Source organism: Chroicocephalus ridibundus, chromosome 1 (genome assembly GCF_963924245.1).
Source record: "Chroicocephalus ridibundus chromosome 1, bChrRid1.1, whole genome shotgun sequence".
Classification (NCBI taxonomy): Eukaryota; Metazoa; Chordata; class Aves; order Charadriiformes; family Laridae; genus Chroicocephalus; species Chroicocephalus ridibundus.
This window is the reverse complement of record NC_086284.1, coordinates 80809719-80831372: the sequence shown is the minus strand read 5'-3', so window position 1 is coordinate 80831372 and position 21654 is coordinate 80809719. Positions and strand designations below refer to the sequence as shown.

Here is a 21654-nt window from a genome sequence, read left to right as displayed (position 1 = left end):
GTAATTGAGGCAAACAAAAGGATTTTGTTGATCTATAGCTTTTACAAAGAAATGACAAACCTGGAATAAAAATATTGTCTTCAGCTTCTTAAGTTATCCTAGCTATTCTTCCATATGCAGTTTAATTTTTTTCCACACAGATGATTTTCCCCTTGTATTTTTTTCTAATCTATCTTGCTATGTTTACACATATGCAAATAATAATGTTTTAAACGGCATATTTTTTATTAAAGTGTATTTTCTGAACAATGTAAATCTTCGCTCTCTGGAGCTATTAGGGGCAGCTGCCTTTTAGCTCCCGTGTAGCAAGGGAAGCCAAAAATAAAAAGTAAACACACACACACACACACATTTACAGACCAAAACTGTGACGTGCTGGGAGAATACAATGAAGAAATAACCTTTCTGCAACAGTGCATTTCTGTGGCTGGCTACCTCCAATAGAAATGTAGAATAAACATACCCTGTGACAGATGAACAGAAGTTGTGATGCAGTGGGACTGAAGAAAATTAGCTATTTGAAAAGAGCACAACTTCAGAGAGAACTAATTATATCATAGCAAGAGCGTAGGAGGTTGGAAAAATCTTCTACTTTGTAATCTTTAGACTTCTTTATATTATTACATACATGGTATGCTAGCCTTGCTAAATGTTGCACATTATTTTGAATAAATTCCTTTGAGTGAATGCATTTTATTTTAAAAAAGAGACATTTAGTCTACTGCTTTATATTAAGAGATCTTAGTACTTCCGTTAATTCAATATGGATTTACTTCACGTGTTGACATATGAAGACATGACTGTATCTGGAATAAAAAGTTAACTTGTATTTAGCATCATATTTCAATGAGAGGACAAAGTAGCATCATTTGGGGAAAAATGAACTTGCTTATTATTAGTATATCCATTTAAGGGGTTATAGAAAGGCTTTTAAATGGGTGATGCATTGTCATTGGAGGAGGAATAACACATTTCTGTACAACTGGGATCGAACGTTACAGAAGTGCATTTATTTAAAGGCTGTCTTTAAATACAAGCATGGAGCTGGAAATGACAGTTATTAATTGGTTAATTAGATTCTGGAGAATAGAGAAGAAATCTGTGGAGGGTCACATCTACAGGTCATATTTCCAGATAGATGGGTTAGTTAATGCACCTATTAAGTACATGCTTTATTATCAGTAGTAATTATAACTTCTCAAAGTTGGGCATATGATTATACTTGGGAAAAATGTATTGCAGATAAGACTGCTGTTTATAGAATGGTGAAAATGGAGCAATGGAGCAGAAAGGCTGGATCACACGGGAAATGCAAATCAGAGATGCTGGGGTGTCAAAGGAAAGAACTGAATGGACATGAGGAGTAGGAGTGTTTTGAGGGAGCAGAGACCAGGAATAAGTATGACAGTGAATCAAGAGGAAGGAAATAAGATTACGTTAGTATAGCCAGGCGTGAAAAGTAGGATAAGAATTCATGCAGTTGGAAGATGAAAACAAAGAATTGCTCTCAAGTTGGTTCAAAGAGCCAGAAGTCAACTGGAGGCTTATCTACCTGAAACTAGTATCCTTTGTCCAGCACAGTTTGGATTCATGCCAAGAAGCAGAGCTGAAATGATTTTACAGATATGGAGGGATTTTCTCTTGTGAATTGGTAAAGACCAGACTTTCACTCTCATTCTCCATTAGACACTGCTAATTGTTTTGTCTGGTAGAAGCATCCAGCATTTAGAATGCTGCAGCAAAGGAGCGTTGAAACCTCTGCAAAAGAAACTCAGAACTTGCACAGAATAAGGAAGTATGTTTCCCTCTTACACAGAGTGCTATGTTTTCACCGTTCCCTGCATTAACCTTCCCTAGAGGACTGGATCGGATTGAAGTTTCTACCCATTAGGCTTGAGGTGTTCATTACTCTGGGGTCACAGCATCAATAGATGAAGCTCTGGTATTAACAACTGTGACTGACAGCTCTTCTCCTCTGCCCAGTGTTACTTGCTTTAGTGATTGCAAAAGTGAGAAACAAAGCTCTCTTAGGGGCTGGTTTAAGCCAGTTGGGTACCTGCTTCAGAAATTAAAACTATACCATTCAGTGAGAAGAGTATATTTCTTTGACTTTTATTTTGATTTTTTGATTCAGTGTATAAAAGAAAATATTCCCCTGTGTGCTTTTCTCTCATAGAGAGTTTGAAATAATAAACATATAATGTTGGAGATGTTACTTAATGAGCTTGTGGTGGGTGTACTTCATAATGATGTTGAACTTATTTTTGCCATATTCTGAGAAAAACATTATCTGGTGACAGAACGAGTATATACCTTGAGGAATGTTCCATGATTTTTGTGTGGAGAAGGAACGTTTCAGACATAGCAAGAATTTTCTTCTACGTTAACTGGTTGAAGTAGGTTGTTACATTCAGTAAGAGAACTTTGTTGAAATACTGCTAAATGTATTGCAAGTAGGCATAAATATTAATACATCTGCCTACATATATGCATATATGAAATATAAAATGTATATATTTGTCTTGCAGGGGCTGATAAGCTGATCCGTCATTTACACAAGCACAACATACCCATAGCTGTTGCCACCAGCTCAGCTGAAGTGACATTTCAGATGAAAACAGCCAGACACAAAGACTTCTTTAGTCTTTTTCATCATATTGTGTTGGGAGATGACCCGGAGGTGAAGCGTGGCAAGCCAGAGCCTGATGCATTTCTAGTCTGTGCAAAGAGATTTCACCCTCCTGCACCTCCAGAAAAGGTAAGAAGGAGAGGGAACAAATTAACTGAAAAGTTAGGAATATTCGGTTTGGGCTATATTTGGATTTTGTAATTTTTTTTTTAGCATGATAAATACTTAGATTAATATTTAATATAAATGCTATAAAAATCAACAACCTGTTTTCAAAGAAGTTTATGCTGTTGAAGCAAGAGATAGTTGTAAAGCATGATTTTACCCTACTACATATAATGTTAGTAATGCAGATTGCTCTGATTTACTACATGGTAGTGTGCAGTAATAGGAAAGTGTAATGATTTTACACTCTGTGCATAAATCTGCAATCTTAACTTCACTGCTCAAAGTTTTGGAACAGTTATTTAAACATAGATCGGTTTATTTTTCATACATTCATGGCTGATTTACCTCTTAAGTGTCTAAACGTTAAAGATACTTCTTTGTAAAGAGGGCATATATTTTCCTAAGCCATCTCTTTCCTCTTGCATTCTAAATCTCTGAGATCATATTTCTTGTTTTCTGATTTAAAACTGATCAGTTTGAGCAATCTTTTTCAAACAGTAGAGGTGTTTACTTTCTCTCTCTTATATATAACTATCCAAACTCAATTCTGAAATAGAAATGTGTAGGGAGAATATTTGAAAGATATATTGAGAATTAGTTAAAATAATGTCTTCTCTTTTATTTTAAATTAAATTGCCTTTCTCCTTAAAATATTTTCCTCACTTCTTGTCTGTCCTGAGTGGAACCTAAGTTCTGAAGTTTTGGAGTTTCATAACTGCAGAAAAATGCTTTATGTACTATTTTTTAGGGAACAACTTTAGGTGGATTTGACTATGGTGACTTTTCTCAGTAGGATTATTGAGGAAAAAGTGCTTACACAAGTACATACAGAATGATTAGTTAAGATTCTTCAGTCTTTCATACTTCACGTTCCCACCCACAGTCTAAATGGTATTAGTGTTGCCTGGGAATACAAAGTGAAATAAGTTCGATGCAGTGTGGCATACTATGAACAGTGTTAACCAAACGGGTTTTTGGTTTGTTGTTTTGTTGTGGTTTTTTTCTTTTTTTTAATTCTGTTGCAAGTTCTGTTGACATTCTGTGTGTGTGCATCAACTTCATTTGAAAACTTAGATGTTGAGGAAAGATACAGCAAATGTAAATGATCGTGTTCATACAGATGGCAGTTGTATGGACGTGTTAGGTACTTGTGTGAGTAGGCTTTGTATGTATAATACGTTCCAAATGTTAAAGAATCTGAGCAATAAGGCTGTAAATTTCACCTTAGAGTCAAGTAGCTGTGAATTTTCAACATATTAATACTCAATTGAAAGCAAATATTGGGAAGCAGCCCAACATTTTGGAGGGAGTAAGAGAGTGAGGTTGAAAACAAGCTTAAATCACAGCTTAATGTTGCTTTCATGTAAAATTATTCTTTCTTGCTTAACTATATGTTTAGGGAACAAAAAATCAGGGTATGTCTCTGTAATGTTGTGTAGTGTGCGTTTTGTGAAACAATGAGAGATGTGTAATGCATGCTTTTCAATTGGATGGAGGTGTGGCTGTCAACTATTCTGTAATTCTGAAAGTAGAAGAGCAGAAAGTATTGAGAATTTATATAAAGCTGGGTTGTAACTGGTATTATATCTGAAGGGGAGGTAAGGAGATTGAATGTCAGCTGTGTTAATGACAAATTAAACTGTTATTTCACATGAGAAGCCTAATAGCAATATGCAGAGGAAGAGCTTTCCCAAACCTCTTAGTTTATTTGGCTCTATTTCAGAAAAGTCAGAAGGTGATAATAATTAAAAAGGATAAAAACATACAAAAAAGACAAAAACAAAAAACAAATCAAAGCCAAACAACAGCCTTAGCTGTGGTAACAATGAAAAAAAATATTTGAAGATAATAGTAGCATTTGTATTACACTTAATTTTAAACTTTAAAGATATGTTAGACAAACAAAATTTCAGAGTGCTCATTGTAGTTTTATACAGTTATTTTCTTTAACCTTACTTTGAAGAGGAGAGCTGCCAGGCTGGTGAGGGGTCTGGAGACCAGGTCATATGAGGAGAGGCTGAGGGAGCTGGGCATGTTTAGCTTGGAGAAGAGGAGGCTGAGGGGAGACCTCATTGCCCTCTACAACTACCTGAAAGGAGGTTGTGGAGAGGTGAGTGTTGGCCTCTTCTCCCAGGTGAATAATGACAGGACCAGAGGAAATGGTCTGAAGCTGTGGCAGGGGAGGTTTAGATTAGATATTAGGAAGAATTACTTTCCTGAAAGAGCGGTCAGGCACTGGAACAGCCTGCCCAGGGAGGTGGTTGAGTCACCATCCCTAGAGGTGTTAAAGAAATGTCTAGATGTGGCACTTCAGGGCATGCTCTAGTGGCAGAGATTGTAGGTTGTTTGGTTGGACTCGATGATCTCAAAGGTCCTTTCCAACCATGAAGATTCTATGATTCTATGATTTTATGATTCTATGAAGAAGAGCACAACTGTTTGAACGCATGCATTTCCTTTATATGAAGTTTAAGAGCATTCAGAGTTCCCTTAGTGTGCACCTACTGCACACCAAAACTACTTAGTAGCAACTGAGGACTGTCAGATTTACTTCAAAACTTCACTGCCGCCCCAAGTGAAAAATACAATGTAGCCATAGAAGGCCAAATCTGGAATTTAGCTGTCGTGGCATACTTGCCCGTGACTGTTGCTGTGCAGGCGTACTTCTACAAGTAGGCAGTTCTAAAATGATCTTAAACTGGATATGATGTCTGCTTTACTGTCATTGAAGGATGTCATAACTGTCCATCTGGGAATCTCGTAAATGTTGACCTTTTTGTTTGCAGTCTTTGGTTAACTAGGAACTTAATAAGCATAATGATGAAACCGCAGCACAGGAATTTCAAAGATACACCCTGCAAATTCAGCCTAGGTCTTACCATCTTGTGATGCATGAAGTTTCATGTGAACTTCCAACACTAATAACAATGCACTATCATATGAGTAATTCATTAAATTAGTCAGGTGATAAAACTGATCTGCAGATTGAATACTAGAAATTTTGTCTTTTACTAAAATTCAGTTTGTTTTTTTTTTTTTAAATATATGCCAAATTCTGCTCTCAAATACAGAGATGCAACTTGTATGAAAACCAGCTGGAGCTGTACATATGTAGAAACTGTGTGCTTGAATATTGTGGAAATTTCAGGCCACAGTGTTCAAAACACTGTGTTCTTTTCCATACATTTTATTTAGACAATTAGAAAAAAAAGTTTCTAAGTATTGTTTTTGTTTGGGTTTTTTTTATTATTTTCCTATCTTCGTGTGATCCTAATTTGGGAAATGGGTTGTTTCATATTTTTCTAGAATTAGTTACATAGTATTTTACTGTTTCAAATTTTTACAAAATCCGTAAAGGGAATTCTTTTTAAGGGAACCTTTAAAATGTGCTGCAGAGGCAAAATCAGAGTTTCATTAATGACGGTACTGTGGAATTTGGTAAATTCAGCTATGTATGCCAAGGGATGTAAAAGACAACAAGAAGGTCTTCTATAAGTACATAGGACACAAAGGAAGACCAGGGAACATGTGGGCCCATTGCTGAATGAGATGGGGGACTTGGTTACTCACGACATAAAAAAGGCTGAAGTACTGAATGTAGCCAGTCAGGAATGCCAGGTCCCAGAGACCAGGAGGAAGTGTTGGAGCAAGGAAGACGTGCTTTTGGTGGAAGAGGATCAGGTCAGGGAATACATAAGCAAACTGGACATGAATAAGTTCATGGGCCGTGAGGGGATTTAGCTTCAAATGCTGATGCAGCCGGCAGTTGTCATTGTGAGGCCATTCTTGATAATCTTTGATTGATCATGGCCATTGGGAGAAGTGCCTGAAGACTGGAGGAAAGCAAATGTCAAATTAAAGAAGGGCAAGAAGGAGGACACAGGGAACTATAGGCTGCTCAGCCTCACCTCAATCCCCCAAAAGGTGATGGAGCAACTAATCCTGAAAAACAGGCACAGTAAGGGCACACAAATCATCAGGAGTAGTAGTCAGCATGGCTTCACCAAGGGGACGTCTTGCTTGACCAACTTGATGAAATCACTGGCCTGGCAGATGAGGGGAGGGCAGTGGCTGTTGTCTACCTGGACTAGAGTAAGGCCTCTGATGCTCTCTCATAGAGAAGCTGTTGATGTACGTGACGGATCAGCAGTGAGGTGGGTTGAAAAGTGTCTGAAGCGCTGAGCCCAGAGAGTGGTGATCACCAGCGCAAAGTCTAGTTGGATGCTAGTGACTAGTGGTGTGCCCCAGGGGTCAGTACTGGGTCCAGTTCTGTTTAACATCTTCATTAGTGATCTGGTTGATGGGTCAGTTTGCTGATGAAGAGAAGAGAATGCTCAGGGGGATCTTATTAATGTGTATAAATATCTGAAGGGAGAGTGTAAAGGAGACAGAGACAGGCTCTTTTCAGCGGTGCATAGTGACAGAACCAGAGGACATGGGCACGAACAATCATAGGAGATTCTGTCTAAGCACAAGAAAACAGTTTTTTACTTTGAGGGTGTTTCAGTGGCCAGTCTGGCCTAAACCATGACAGAGGGTGACCGAGCACTGGCAGAGATTGCCCAGAGAGGTGGTGGAGAGTCCCACGTTGGAGATGTTCAAAAGGTATCTGGACATGGTGGTGGGCAGCAGGTTGTAGGTGGCCCTGGTTGAGCAGGGAAGTTGGACCAGATGAGCTCCAGAGGTCCCTTCCAACCTCAATTATTCAGTGATTCAGTGATACACTTCTCAGATTTGATCTGGGAAAAAAAAATGAAGAAACAGAAGTGCTTTTGCTAAACAATGTTTTTCAGTTCCATTTTGATTTAAAGGGCTCAAATGATTTAAAATCATGATTTTGGAATTTATAAATATTAGAATATTAACTTTTGCTTTAAAAAAGTTCATAGAAACCTTGCTGTTTGTGTGTTTCTCTGTGTATTTTTATATAAGATATATATATATATATATATCAACTATAGCTTCCAGTGTTATCTTGAAGCAATTTTGTTTTGTAGTAACAAAAATGTTATGCTACTGAATTTATTTTAAATATGACTCAAACTTCCCATGCAAACATTTATACATACTTCCAATATACTTATGCCATTAAAAACACATGAATTAATTATTTACCTACTGTAGAATGTGTCAGGTCAAGGCATTTCTTTCCAGTATTTTGGTTGTTTTGCCTGTAGCTTTTCTATAAGATACAGGATCTTAGTAGTAATGTAATTTAAAAACAAACAATTACCGTTTATATCCATTGTTTAAAAAGAGGAAAAGGTTGTAGTAATACAAATTATCGTAACTCTCTTATGAAGATTCAATCTGTTCTATTTAAGAAGTTCCAAGTGATGTAAATCATCACCTTAATTTAAAACACTATTTCTGTGCAGTTTCTTCCATTTCTAATTAATTAATTGATCCCATAGTTACGAATAATCTCTGTACCAAATCTAGTGAGAGCTCATTAAAATTTTTTAGACTGATTAAATGGCATTACGATTTATGAGTCTCAGTGGACTTTTTATGTCATAGAAAAGAGAAGTTCAAAGGGAAATTTTCTGAGACTTTTTTGCTACAAAAGATGTAGTGAAAGAGTAACAGAGATTCAGAACATTGTGAACATTTTGTAATTTTAGTCTATATTGTATGAGGAAAACAAAGGGTGAAGAAGGCTGATTTAGCACTTAATGTGACCATCATTATTATGAGGTTGTGTAAAAAGGATGCCAAAATCTATTTTTTATTTCTTATTGCCCCCTCATTTTATTCCTTTTCCTACTTTTTTTTTTTTTCCCCCCTTCAATTGCACTACTTTTAGTGTATGCGTGTAGTGGATGTATTTCACTTACTATGGTTTTCAGGTAAGGAATTATTTTATTAGTGACCAGAGTTTGAGGAGTACTTTAAATAAGGTACAGAAATTACGAAGGCATGAACAGCTGTTCTAGGTGGTGTACTGAGCTGTAAATTGGAATCCCTGCTGTTGAAATCATGTGTTTCAGTTATCATAAATCTGCCCTTTTTCCATTTTATAAATAAATTGACTTGCAGTCTTTACTGAATGTTTACGATGCACAAATCTGACATTTTGTGTTAGAAATAACAAAATCATTAAATGTAAAAATACATAGAAATTTTTCAACTTAGTTCAAACCTACATCAATGACTGTCTCTTCAACCTTGGCTCTAGCCTGTCCTTTGAATAGGCCAACATTTCCAGTTTTTCCTCAGCTGAAACACTCTTCTAAGCAGCTGTTCATGGTATAAACTGGTCTGATTTACCCATGCTCTGCTGTCTTATCTGCTTGGACTCACAATTTTTACCAGTTATTTTAGCATATTGCTAAATATTTGCTTCTCCCAGTGGTATAGCCTGCAATCGTAGCACTCATAGTACACATGACTTTTAAAGTGTTAGCTGCAGTCAGAGGGAGAGATGAAGAAGAGTCCGTAGCAGATGGCCGTTGTTCACATACGCTGCCGTCTGTACAGAGGCAGATACAGCATGTGCCGGCAGCCACTTACTGCCTGAAGAGGGGTCAGCGTTGCTCCACAACTCTTTCCAGCTGCCGGTGTGTTTCGAGGTACAAGACAGAATTTGGGCTTTCTTTCCGGAAGCCGCTTGACTTTCTTGTTTGTACGGATGTAATTACAATTCATTCATTAATTCAAGTTAAGCAGTTGATGGGTTAGAGTCAAGAAAGAACTTCATGTGTCATCTGATTTGTTGGTACCAATGCCTGTGTAGCCAGGCTGTTAGTACACTGACTGAAGGTCTGGGGGTTTTGAGTGTTTCTGGTGTGTAGATTTTCTTGTTGGGCCTTTTGGGGGATAATTTCCTCACTGCTTGCACAGAGTGCTCCTTTGGTGTGTCCCTTATCTTCAAGGTTGTGCTCCCTGAGCGTTCCCGTTAGCCTCGCCTCCTGTGCTGTGCAGTGGCCAGCTTCCAAACAGTGCAGAGAAGACCCTCCCTTGGCAGAAGCATGTTGTGTGGTGGAGGTGGTGCTCCCTGGGAGGTGGTGGGGCTGCTGAGCAACTGGTTCAGTGCCACGAGAGCTTGAAACACCTGCTCCTGCGTACAGATGGCGTGCTTAAGTTTGCAACAAAAGCAGAGTTCACTCCCTTGATGAATTTAGGTTACATATTTTTACTGTTACTGCATGTGGGGTGATTGGGAGGTGAATGAAGTATGTCGCATCATTTGTGTGTACTCAGATTAGTTTAACTGTTCCATGCAGACATACCCTTAAGTGTTGAGAGCGGATAGCAAGTGAAATCTGAAAGGGTATATATCTATTGTCTTGAGAACAGGACATATCCAACAGTCTGCCTTCTAACCAAGATGAAATGCCAAGTTCAGTAGGAACCTCCCTTTCTGACTTTACAGTTTTTTGCGAAATGAGTTTTTTGCTTTCATGTGCGCATCCAAAATCACCCAATCTCAACAGCTTGTGTCTGTTTCTCAAGAACTAACCATATCTTGCAGTTAATCTTTTGTAAAGCATAATTGCAAAAGTAGTCCCAGCGCATTCCTAAAATACCAAGAAAAATTGGTTCCATGGAGAACATAACAATAATCTGGGACTTCTGTTTTCTTTTTAAAGCAAATAAGAAGAGAGGGTTGCCCTTATCTTGTCTTGAGGAATACTTCCTCAAGAAATTGGGGAAAACAGCTTTTTGAGCACACTTCGGCCTGAGGCATTCAGTCTTCCATATTTGGGGTTTCCTTGGGGATTGTCCTAGTTACCACACGGTACACCAGCTGTTTGCTCAGGAAGGGTCTTGACTTTTCCTTAATTCATAAAGCCTTTACTTTTCTTGCTCTGCAGTGTGACTGAAGACTTATTCCTAGTAGTGATTTCAGTGTTTAGTATGTGTTGCTGGCCTAGCTCTTGAATTCCCGCTACTATGGGGCACTGCAAAATAATAAACAGAATAACTTTTTTGGGTTTTTTTGTTTTGTTTTTTTTTTTTACCTTTCTTCCCCCGCTGCTGGAGAGCTATTGATTTCAGACAGACACAGGAGAAACATAAAGGAATAAATTATTAATAAATGATACCTTTAAATTGCCTAGTAGGCAATTGAGTAAGTAGGTATTGAACAATCTAGAGTTTTATGTGTTAAGACCTCCATCTGGAAATACTGCTAGAAGCTTACATCTTGGGATGCAAAGATCAGAGTACTGTAGTGGAATGTGCTTTTTATGTGATACGCTGCTGGACAGTCTGTTGGCTGAATCATGCACCTTCCTCAGTTTCTAAATCGTCTAAGCATGTAGCCCTTATTTGTGTCTCCTGCGATGGATGATGAAGTCTGTGATTATGAAGTTCAGCTTCCAGCTTCTTAAGTGTAACGGACATGGCTGTAGAGAGAAGATTGTGAGATATTTCACCATATCTAGCAATCCAGGATTTCTGAAGATCTGCTCTACGCACACACCTTTTCCCTAAATCCATAATAGGCCACTATTTTGTGTTTACAAGACAATTAAAGGAAGGAGACAGTTATAAAATTATTTTTATTGTTTTGTTTTCAATTATCATGCTCTCAGTTCACATGGCTGGTTTTCTTCCTCCTCCTTCTCCTGAGGCGTGTGTGCTTGCTTGTGCACACCCCCCCAACCCCCGCCATGCTGGCCGTCTTTATTATATATTTGTGGAAGAAAAATGAGATGTTGCATAGCTTGAAAGTAATTTAGCTCTTAAGTGTTCCAGACGTTGCCCTTGTTACTGCAGTGCATGTTTATTTATGGATGTATTTGTCTTATGGAGATGAAAAAAGTAGTTGAAATTCCATGCAAAAAATAACCTGGTCAAGGTTTGCTTTCACTTAATGTATCTGATTGGAAAAGGAAAGAAGGATTATAATTTGTTCTTAGTCTTTGGGGTACTCTGAGTTGGGGGTGGGGAGGCAGAAATAATTTTTTTTTCCTTGCATTTGTCTTGATAATGTATCAAGTAGCTGCTAAGGGACTTGATGAAATGTGATGCAGAATAATAAATTATGTTCTGTAGCCTTCTTTGCTTCTACGTGAGGTGAGTGTGTAAGCACAAAGACTGGTACACCTCCAAATTCTAAAAGCATTATATTCAGATTAGCAGGTCACTGGAGATGCGTTGCTAATTGTTTTAGGGAACTCATTATGGGTATTATCACATATTAATTATGCATGATAAGTAGTAAAAAAGTGTGGGGGGGAATCCTCCTTTTATGATAAATTGCTCACTGAGTTATCTTTTCTTTCTTTCAAGACCTTGAGCGTTTTTTGGAAATGCGAAACAGAGCAGTCATTGAATAATTAGATTTTAATTAACAAGAATTTTCACAAAAAATGTTTTTAATGTCTTTTGGGTTATAGCAAGCATGAATAAATCCTCTTTTAAAAAGATCTAGTGCTCTGATCCTCTCTGTATCTCAAGTTACCCTTGTAATCACCCCAGAGCTTGTTGTAACAATGTTTTTCAACAGTTTCAGGACAAAGAATGAAGACTGAAACAAGGAATTGCATTGTTAGCAGTATTTTTTGGTTGCTTCTTTGTAAATTATGGTCATGGGGAGACCTCCAGAAACCTTTGAAAGACTAAGGTCAACTATGTGTTGGTTTAGTTGTTTTAATGCACTAAGGCTGGGGGAAGGAGAGTTCGTTTGCTTTTTTTATTTTTTTTTATTTATTTTTTTTTTAAATTACTTGCTCTTTGTTGCGATGCAGTGGTAGGTAATTTTCAGAGAGCTGGTATTCCTGGTAGGGTTCTGCTTGTTCTGTTGTGTTGTAAGGAATTTGTCAGAGTCTCTTTTTGGCACGGTTGCAGAAAACCTACATACAGGACCATCAATTAACACTGACAAATGGTTTATAGTCTAAACAGGGCAAAGCATTTTGCTCAGGCTGATTGCTGTATCACAAAATAAGTGCACTTACAAGATGATTACAAAGTGTACTCCATAAAGCAATGTTTGAGAATTTTTTTTTTATTATTATTGTGATAGACTGGTGGTATAAAGATAAAAGACCTTGTAGCACACACAAGAGCTGAAGAAGTGGCAGCTTTATCTGCTAGAAAAGGATGCTTAACATTTCCATTCCAGCATCTCTTTATCTTAGAATAATGGTGTGATTCAAAGCCAAGAAGGAAATGGTTCAAGTTAAGCTTCAGTAAGACTGAAGTGATTCTGATTTAAAGTAGAAAACAATTCCAAGCAGTGGTAGAAATGCTGTCCTGCTATTCCATCAAAGAAAGCTTTTCATTTTTCTCTAAATAGTACTGAATACAGGAATTGCTGTTCATGCTCAGATTCAGTGTTCATCTTATTCAGTAGCATCTCTGATGACAGCTAACACCAGAGGCTCAATATAATCTCCTTTTAGCTAGAAGGGGGTTAATTTATCCACTTAAATTCTGTTGCTCCCATATCAAGTAATTGAAGGCCCTTTTTTTAACAAAAGGAAATAAAATGGGGGAGAGTTTAGTAACTCTTTCATGGTATTTTTTTTTTCTTGCTGATGATTACTACCTGGGACAGTGAATTCTGTAAATCTTTTGCATATGTTCTGAATTTCTCACCTTTTAACTTCATTGAATGTCAGCTTTTTTTACGTTATGAGTGAGAAAGTTAAGAAGTAATTGATCTGCCACTCAGTATTTTAAGTACTACTCCTGATGTTCCTTTTTACTTCTTGCTCCCTAAGTAAATCACTTTACAGTCTGTTCAGACTCTTACCATCTGAACATGTTTTGTTTAGGATTTTTTGGGGGGTGGTGAGGGGTGGTGGGTTTGTTTTGTTTTATTTTTATCTTCATAAGCATTCCCATTGCATTTCTTCAGATCCTTCCTATCAAAAACATTTTAACATAGAATAATGTCTGTGGCATACAGTACATAGACTATTCCAGATGAGACAGCATTATATATGTCTATGAATATACACAGTGTCACCCAAGCTCCAAGTTTTCACTGAGCTGTCTACAGTGATGTCCAGTACTTAAACTGAATGTTACAAGATGTACATGTCATTTATTTTTTTCCAGCTGATGTGTATTGCTTACACTTCTTGACCATTTTATTTCATTTGACACTTGATTGCCCAGTAGACTACCTTGTCACACCAAGTTTCTTACAGATGTTTCTTATCTCAGCTAACCTACCTTTATGTCATCAGCAGATTTTACCAAGTATAGAGGTAAGGCTTACTAGTCACCAGTAACACCAGAATTCTTTTAAAATTACTTTCTACAACTACTTTCTAAAATAGTAGCATGGTAATGAGAAATGGGTTTTAATGTTAGTAACTGCTTCACTTCATAGTAACTGCTTCAGAGCCCGAGGGTCTTGCTGACTAGCAGAGACTAGCTGATGACATTTCATCCATTACTGAAAATATCTTCTGTTACAGAACATGTTTTACTCCATCAGGAAATTGTCCCCTTTTCTACGTGGTCACGGTGATCCATTCAGTTGCTGTGTCCAGAACACATTTTTGCATTCTGCAGCTTGAGACTAAAGAGTGGAAACATTAGAGGTTGCAGCCTATTGTCATTGTCTTCAAAGTTGGTACAGACTCAAAATATTACTGATTCAAAAAAAGTGCCATGGGCAGAAAGCATAATAGTATGTAACGTATCTTACTGCATTCCACTTTCAATAATGCAGTTATCCCAAGAGAATGCCAACAGAACCTATTATTCTACGACGAATGATCATGTATCTTAGGTAGAATGCATTTCCAGTTTTAAGATCAGCTATAATGTATGCTTTGAAGACTGCTTTCAGTTGTGAGTGTTCAACTTTTCAGGCAGAAAAATTTCATTGAGATTTTTTTTCTTAAACTTCAGCAAAAAGTGTTTGCAATTATTTTAATGTTTTCCTTAGAAGATAATAATATTTTCTAATTATAGTAATAACTGGTGCAATGGTCATATGATAACTTCCATGAAGAGTTATATTTTGTAAAGGAGGTGTTTGAATTTTGGGAAGCTGAGAGTCCTGCAGTCACGTGTTCTAGGAGTCAGGAATAATGCTATGTCTCTAACATACTATGATCATTACTAGACCTGGAAATGCTCCTGAGTTTCCTGATGTTTGTGTGTGTTACATTTAAGTACACGTTAAACCCTATGGGTTTATCTAAGACTATAAGAAGTAGCTTGTAGAAACTGATCAGCCCTACACACACACACAGGTTGGCATTTATTTAATGAATGTTGTGCTTTTTTAGTGAACAGATTTCCAAGTTCCTATTTTAGATGACAAGCAAGTATTGTCCCTCAATTTTCCTCAGAGTTGAAGAGTTACCAGAGGTGATTTCTGATAGAATTAAGAAGTGAATCAGAGAGCTCTGTAATAGCTTTCAGCTGTATTCTCTGCTGCCCTGGTCCAGAAAGGAGCAAAAGTGGTTTAAGCGAGACAAATTTCAGTTAATAGCTCAGCAATAGAAGGGGAGGAGGAAGAGAATGTACCAGTGATTCCTGAAAGAGTGTACTTTTAAAGATGCTGCTGAAGAAAGATGAAGAGTGTAGGCATGGAGATTGTACAAGGCACAGAGGTCAGCATGATATAAGACATACAGCTGAAAGTGGGAGAAAGAGATAAAGAATGCAATTAAGTGAAAGGATAGAAGATGTCTAGGGAGTAGAAGGAAATAAAAGCAAGACATGCAGTAATTGTGGGTAAGATAGTATAGGGCCTTGAAGGTGAAAATGAAAACTTGAATTTGTGACTGCATTAAATAATCTATATAGCTTCATTATAAATTATGAAGAGTTAATAGTGTGCAGTAGCCCATTTGTCCTTAACGCTTTCCCAACGTTTTTTAGGGAGTGTAGATGAAAAGTCAGGAAACAGTAGATAAGTTAATGATGTATATACTGAAATAGTAAAAGCATTTGCTTTTTTGTGGCTAAGCATTCTGTCTCAAGAGGATTGGTAGATGATGTGACAGGGCTAACATTACAGCAGAAACTCTTCAAACATTTAGGATGCTACATGTCTAAATTTAAAATCTCATAAAGACGGTGGAAAGAAGAGTCAGCTGCAAATGTATGTTTTGGCATGTCTCTCAAAGCAAAGAGGTTTTCTTTAGAAACACTGATGTCAAAGTTTCATCTTCTATTCTGTCTTGCATTAACTAGTAGTTCTAAGGCATTAGGACAATTTATTGCTGTCCCTTTCTCCTGTCGCTTGATTTTTTTCTTATCTTAGCATTTGGACAATTTATTATTGTCCCTTTCTCCTGTCACTTGATTTTTTCTTATCTTAGCAATCTGTTGAAGAGGAAGTATGCTTGAAAGATGATTGTTGACTTCGAGTAGGCTGGTGGAAGGCTGTTTTACTGATACCTTACTATTTACAGCTCTTTACAGCTGTGGTGTTGGTACATGACAGCCTTAAATTTCTTTAAGATGATTAATATTCAGTAAAATAACTTTTTTCTTGTTTTCTCTGATGTTTTGGGGAACTAATTTTGTTTTAATAATACAATGGTAATGAGGGATGAATAAAACGTTCCGTAATTCAGATTATTCAGAAAAGGCCTTCAGTGTAGATTCTCTCAGAATTTTGAAATGTATCCATTCTTTGCAGGAACAATTCAGTATCACCAGCTTTCACACCATTTTTAAAAATCTGTGAATTGATTCCTTAGCTTCTCTGTCTGAGTTGGGTATGTGATCTGGCTTTGTGTAAAGTGATTACTAGTAAGAGCTTCAGGCTCAATGTCAGTCCAAGGATGAAAAAATCCATCACAGAATGCTGTATTTTAATAAAAGGATTTCAGTTACTCAGCAGTATGAAGACATAATAATGCTTGTGACATGCTGTGCTGTATTGCTTTAGGATCAGACTGAACATTGGAATAATAGTGGCATTGAGAAGAAAGGAAAAATAGGATGTCTGATTTGAGCATCTCTTTTTCTCCTGTTGATTTCTATATTTAGCATAGTGTATGGTGTGCCAGGGCCTAGTTATAAAGACCTGTGAAAGAAACTACTTGGATTCCTGGTCTTGCTTGTTAGGAATCAAGCAGCATGTGATGCATAAATTTTCACAGAATTGGATAGATCCTGAGGAAGATCCACCACAGGATGCAGCCGTTAGGTTGTGTGATAAAAGATCAGAGAGGCAATGGCAGGTGGGGGATCCCAAATCACACCTTGCCTGGCTGCTCCCAGGCCCACCACAGGAGCCATCAGCCCATCAGAGGCCCATCTCCACAAGCCCAGGGGAGCACAGGGTCCTGAAGGCAGATGGGAGCCCAGATAAAGGACTTGGAGGGAGGGATGGCCTGTCTGGGCTCTCCGAAGGCTGTCCCAGGAAAGCCATCAAGGTGAATCATGCAGCCATGAGACCCATCAACATGAATCAACACTGGATCCCCTTTTGGACTGAGGGAAGACGCTGCCTGGGGCATGGCACACAGTATGTGATGCAGAGGAAGAGTATTTTGGGATTGCACAGAATGTATTACAGGGAAATAGAGGGATAAGGGGATAAAAAGGGCTGGATGTGTGTAAATAGGTGACACGCTTGTCGGGGCACGCCTGCTCCTGACCAGTGCAGTCTGTCCTATCTTATCAAATTCCACTTCAAACTCTTCTCCCGGTTGAAGGACATCTGTTCTCTCTGTCTGTGTGCATGTGGCCAGCAACTGGAGTTAGACCCTGGGCAGAGGCCCATGTGTCCATGGTGCCAGCAGCTGGAGCGAGCGAGGGTCTGGATACCGGCTGCTGGACGAAACCAAGTGCCAGCCCCTGGCATGGGACTGCGGGCCACAGGGGCCTGGCCCATGTATCTGCAGCGCCAGTGGCCGGACTGAGTGCAGGCAAGTGCGTGTGAGTGCTAGTGAAGAGCCAGCTGAACGAGCCCATGGGTTCATGTGAGTGCTGAGTGCAAGTGTGTGTGTGTATATATATATATATATATGTTTATGTATGTGTTTGTGCGCATGTGCCTGCTGTGGATACATGCTCAGCCTTGCTACTGTTTGGACCAGGGGGCACGCAGCTGCAGCTGCCTCCCCTCTGTCAGGCTACTGAATTAGATCCTGTTCCCAAACAGCAGTAACCCTGTTCCCTAGGATCACATGTTTCTCTCCATAAAGGAAGACTAGATAACCACTTCAGGTGTACACGGTCCAGGTAGGTATCTTAGTCCTTCTCTTTCGCACACCTAATAAAACCCCTCCTTTCAAAACATCTCTGAGTTGTTTGAGCTATTCCACCCTAGTTTCCTAGTTTCTACTGTAGAATCTACAGTAGATCTGTAGTATCATATCTTCTCCTATACTTTCTGTTGCAGCTTTGCTGGGACAAGTCTTGCCCCATTCTGGGCGTTCCCATCTGGGCGCATCACCTTATTCTACCTACTTTCCCCACCCCGTGACTAGACATAGACGAAGAGAGCAAAAAATGACTAAAGTTAATATTGATTATATTATCATTGAATCATCTTGGTTTATGATAGGAAAAATCTTTCAGTTGTTCAGTTATCTGTTGGTTTTGCTTTGTATTGCAGAGATGCCAGGAAGTGGAATGTATGAGGTAGAAAATATTTCCCTTTGGCCTGGCAGGAAGGGCTTCTTTTAGGTAATAATTGCTCTAACATGCAGTAGGTACAAAAGGTCAGCGTCCAGTGTACTGGTAGTATTTTTAATGCTTTGAAGGATTGAAAACTGAAGCAGAGGAGTGCTTAATGATACTTAATACTTTGTTTTAATTATTCCGTAGAGTCATTCCAGTTGGAATGAACCTTGCAAAGTAACTAACCCAACCTTCTGAGAGCAGGTCAAGAGTGAATTCAGATCAGATCGCTCAGGGCTTGTCCAGTCAGGTCTTAAAAGCCTCCGAGGGTGAAGACCATGCAGCTTCTGTGGACAACATTTTCCAGTGCTTAATTCTTGCTGGGATTTTTTTTCTTTTTTTTTTTTCCCCCCCCCCCTTCTCTCGTTACATCTAGTCAGACAGAAGCTCTCCTATTTCAGCTGAGGACCATCATCTCATGTTCATACTATGCACCTTTGTAAAGAGTCTGTCTCCCATCTTTATAGTAATGTCCTCAGAAATATCGGGCAGCTGCTGTTTGGCCTTCCTGAAGTCTTCTCTGGTCTGAACAAGCCAAGGTCTCCTTCAGCATTTCTTCATAAGGCAATTTGCTACAACCCCAACCATCTTGGTGGCTCCCTGCTGGGCTTCCTGAAGTTTTTTATCATCCTTCTGTTTTCTTCTTTCCTGATTTTAATGACTAACGAACTTTTCAAACATAATCCTTGCATATTTGAGAATTATGATACTAAATAGTAACAGAATTTCATAGTCGGGCTTCTACTTAACAGATACTATTGACTTAAATTATGAGCCGAATAGCCTTCCACAATTATTTAATTTCCTTGGAGAAGTTGTTTTGTTCTGTACTTAAAGATTTGAAGAGCATACAGAAACCTGACATTTCTTTTAGCTTTAACTCATGGCTGGGGAGTTGCATAGCACAACATACCAAAGTAAACATGGAGCTGTTCTGTTTTCCCTTCCCCTCATTCATATTGCCCAAATGTGGGGGGAGTTCTACATCATCTCCTGGGCAGAGGCCATCCTCCTACAGTATTGTGACCGCCTTTAATTTAAATTCTTTCTCATTACTGTGCCCCTATTTGATTTTGTTTCATCTAAGTTACTGGCACCAAAGATTTTTTTCAATAGAGGTAGTCACAGTAAAAGTCTGTTTTAATTGCTAACTTTATGCTTTTTATATGTTTCTGTGAATAAGTTCATGAATACTTCTGTTTCACTTAGAATTTCTTTCTCTGCCATGCCTTCTTTCTTTCTTCAAGGAGAAGAAAAGGGACAGATTGTTTAAGGAGAATCTGGATTTTCTGTTTACAGAGCAATAAATGTTCTGAAATGAACTGCAATTGTATGTGTTGTAAAATTGCTTTTGTTTGACAGGTTAATAAATCTCAATCGAAGCTCTGAATGACTAGAGATATTAAAAGCTTGTGTTGCCTGACAAAACCAAAGAAACCAACCACTTTCTTGCATTTCTTTATGAATACAGCAAAGGGCTCAGTACTATTCCAGTTGAGTGTGGCTCTTATTCTATATGTAAATTCCTTTCTTTATGGGTCTTCCACACAGTTTATTTTGGTGGTTTTTTGTGGAGAGAATAAACAAAAATCACATTAATTGGCAAAAAGTTAAAAATGCTGTGTTTCTTCAATACGTATGCACGTTCATAGTGTAGACAATGCAGTGACAAACCTTCTTCCAGTGTGAAAAGATGAGCATTTGTATCACATAAACTAACGTCTGTGTATATGTGTGCATATATATATGTATTTCTAGACATGAAAATATACAGATCTCTCTCTGTAGAAACATACTATGCAATTTTCACAGAATCACAGAAACTTCAGAGTTGGAAGGGACCTCTAGAGATCATCTAGTCCAACTCCCCTGCTAAAGCAGGATTGCCTAGAGCACATCACTCAGGACTGCATCCTGAGTCGAGTCTTGAAAATCTCCAGAGAAGGGGACTCCACAACCTCCCTGGGCAGCCTGTTCCAGTGCTCTGTCACCCTCACCGTAAAGAAGTTTTTCCGTGTATTTGAACAGAACTTCCTGTGTTCCAGCTTGTGTCCATTGCCCCTCGTCCTGTCACTGGGAACCAATGAAAAGAGTCAGGCACCATCCTCCTTCAACCCACCCTTTAGATACTTGTATGCCATAATAAGGTCTCCCCTCAGCCTTCTCTTCTCCAGGCTAAAGAGTCCCAGCTCTTTCAGCCTTTCCTCATAAGGGAGGTGCTCCAGTCCCTCAATCATCTTAGTTGCCCTACGCTGGACCTGCTCCAGTAGTTCCCTGTCCCTCTTGAACTGGGGAGCCCAAAACTGGATGCAGTATTCCAGTTGTGGCCTCACCAGTGCAGAGTAGAGGGGCAGAATGACCTCCCTTGACCTACTGGCTACACTCTTCCCTATGCAGCCCAGGATTCCATTGGCCTTTTTGGCAACAAGGGCACATTGTTCGCTCATGGATAATTTACTGTCTACCAGGACCCTCAGATCCTTCTCCTCAGAACTACTTCCCAGCAGGTCCACCCCTAACCTATACTGATGCTTAGCATTCTTCCTCCCCAGGTGGAGGACCTTGCACTTGCTTTTGTTGAACCTCATTAGGTTCTTCTCTGCCCAGCTCTCCAGCCTGTCCAGGTCACGCTGGATGGCAGCATGGCCCTCTGGGGTGTCAGCCACCCCTCCCAGTTTGGTATCATCGATTTTAACTGCTAATGGTACATAAATGCTCTTTGGACTGACTAGTAATGTGATGTTTCATAACCACAGAAAATTTGGAAGGAAAGATTCTTACTAATTAAAAACTGTCTAAGCTGCCCTCCTTTTCTCCAGGGAGGGTAGTTAGGAAGGTACCCAAAGCATAGAGAAAAACTTTTTTAGTTGATAGGGAAGTAGGAGAACATGTAGGAGTGAAGAACTTTGGCTGGAAGCCTGCAGCACTGCCACTGCTGAGCACAAGAACATCTGATTGAGGAAAAGCATTTAAAGTGTCATGAGCAATGTCTTTGCTCTCTGTCTAGATGCAAGATGCTGATAATTTGAAGAAGCTCAAAATGACAATTGTAAGATTTTCCTCCTGTTTTATTTAGTAACAAAGTTAAAACTTGACCTGGTTGAGATTATAACAACAGTAGTTCTAGATAGAGTAATTGTTTCGTTCTGTTATTAACCCATTATCTCTTGATATTCCATAGAACTACTTGTTAAATTACTAATTTACTTGTCAATGAGGAGACTCTTCTCTATGACTTTGAAAATACTGAAGTGTTTTATCTGCAGATGCAGTGTCAATGGAGCAAAGAGAAGCTT

At 38.7% G+C, this 21654-nt stretch overlaps 1 protein-coding gene across 1 annotated transcript in view; it reads left to right on the top strand.

Moving 5' to 3' along the window:
- Positions 1-21654, top strand: part of PUDP (pseudouridine 5'-phosphatase) — a 71705-nt gene that overhangs the window by 37369 nt on the left and 12682 nt on the right. The window contains exon 3 of the mRNA XM_063341232.1: positions 2529-2758. Within this exon, the coding sequence (XP_063197302.1) occupies positions 2529-2758 (230 nt within the window). The remainder of the gene's footprint in view (positions 1-2528; positions 2759-21654) is intronic.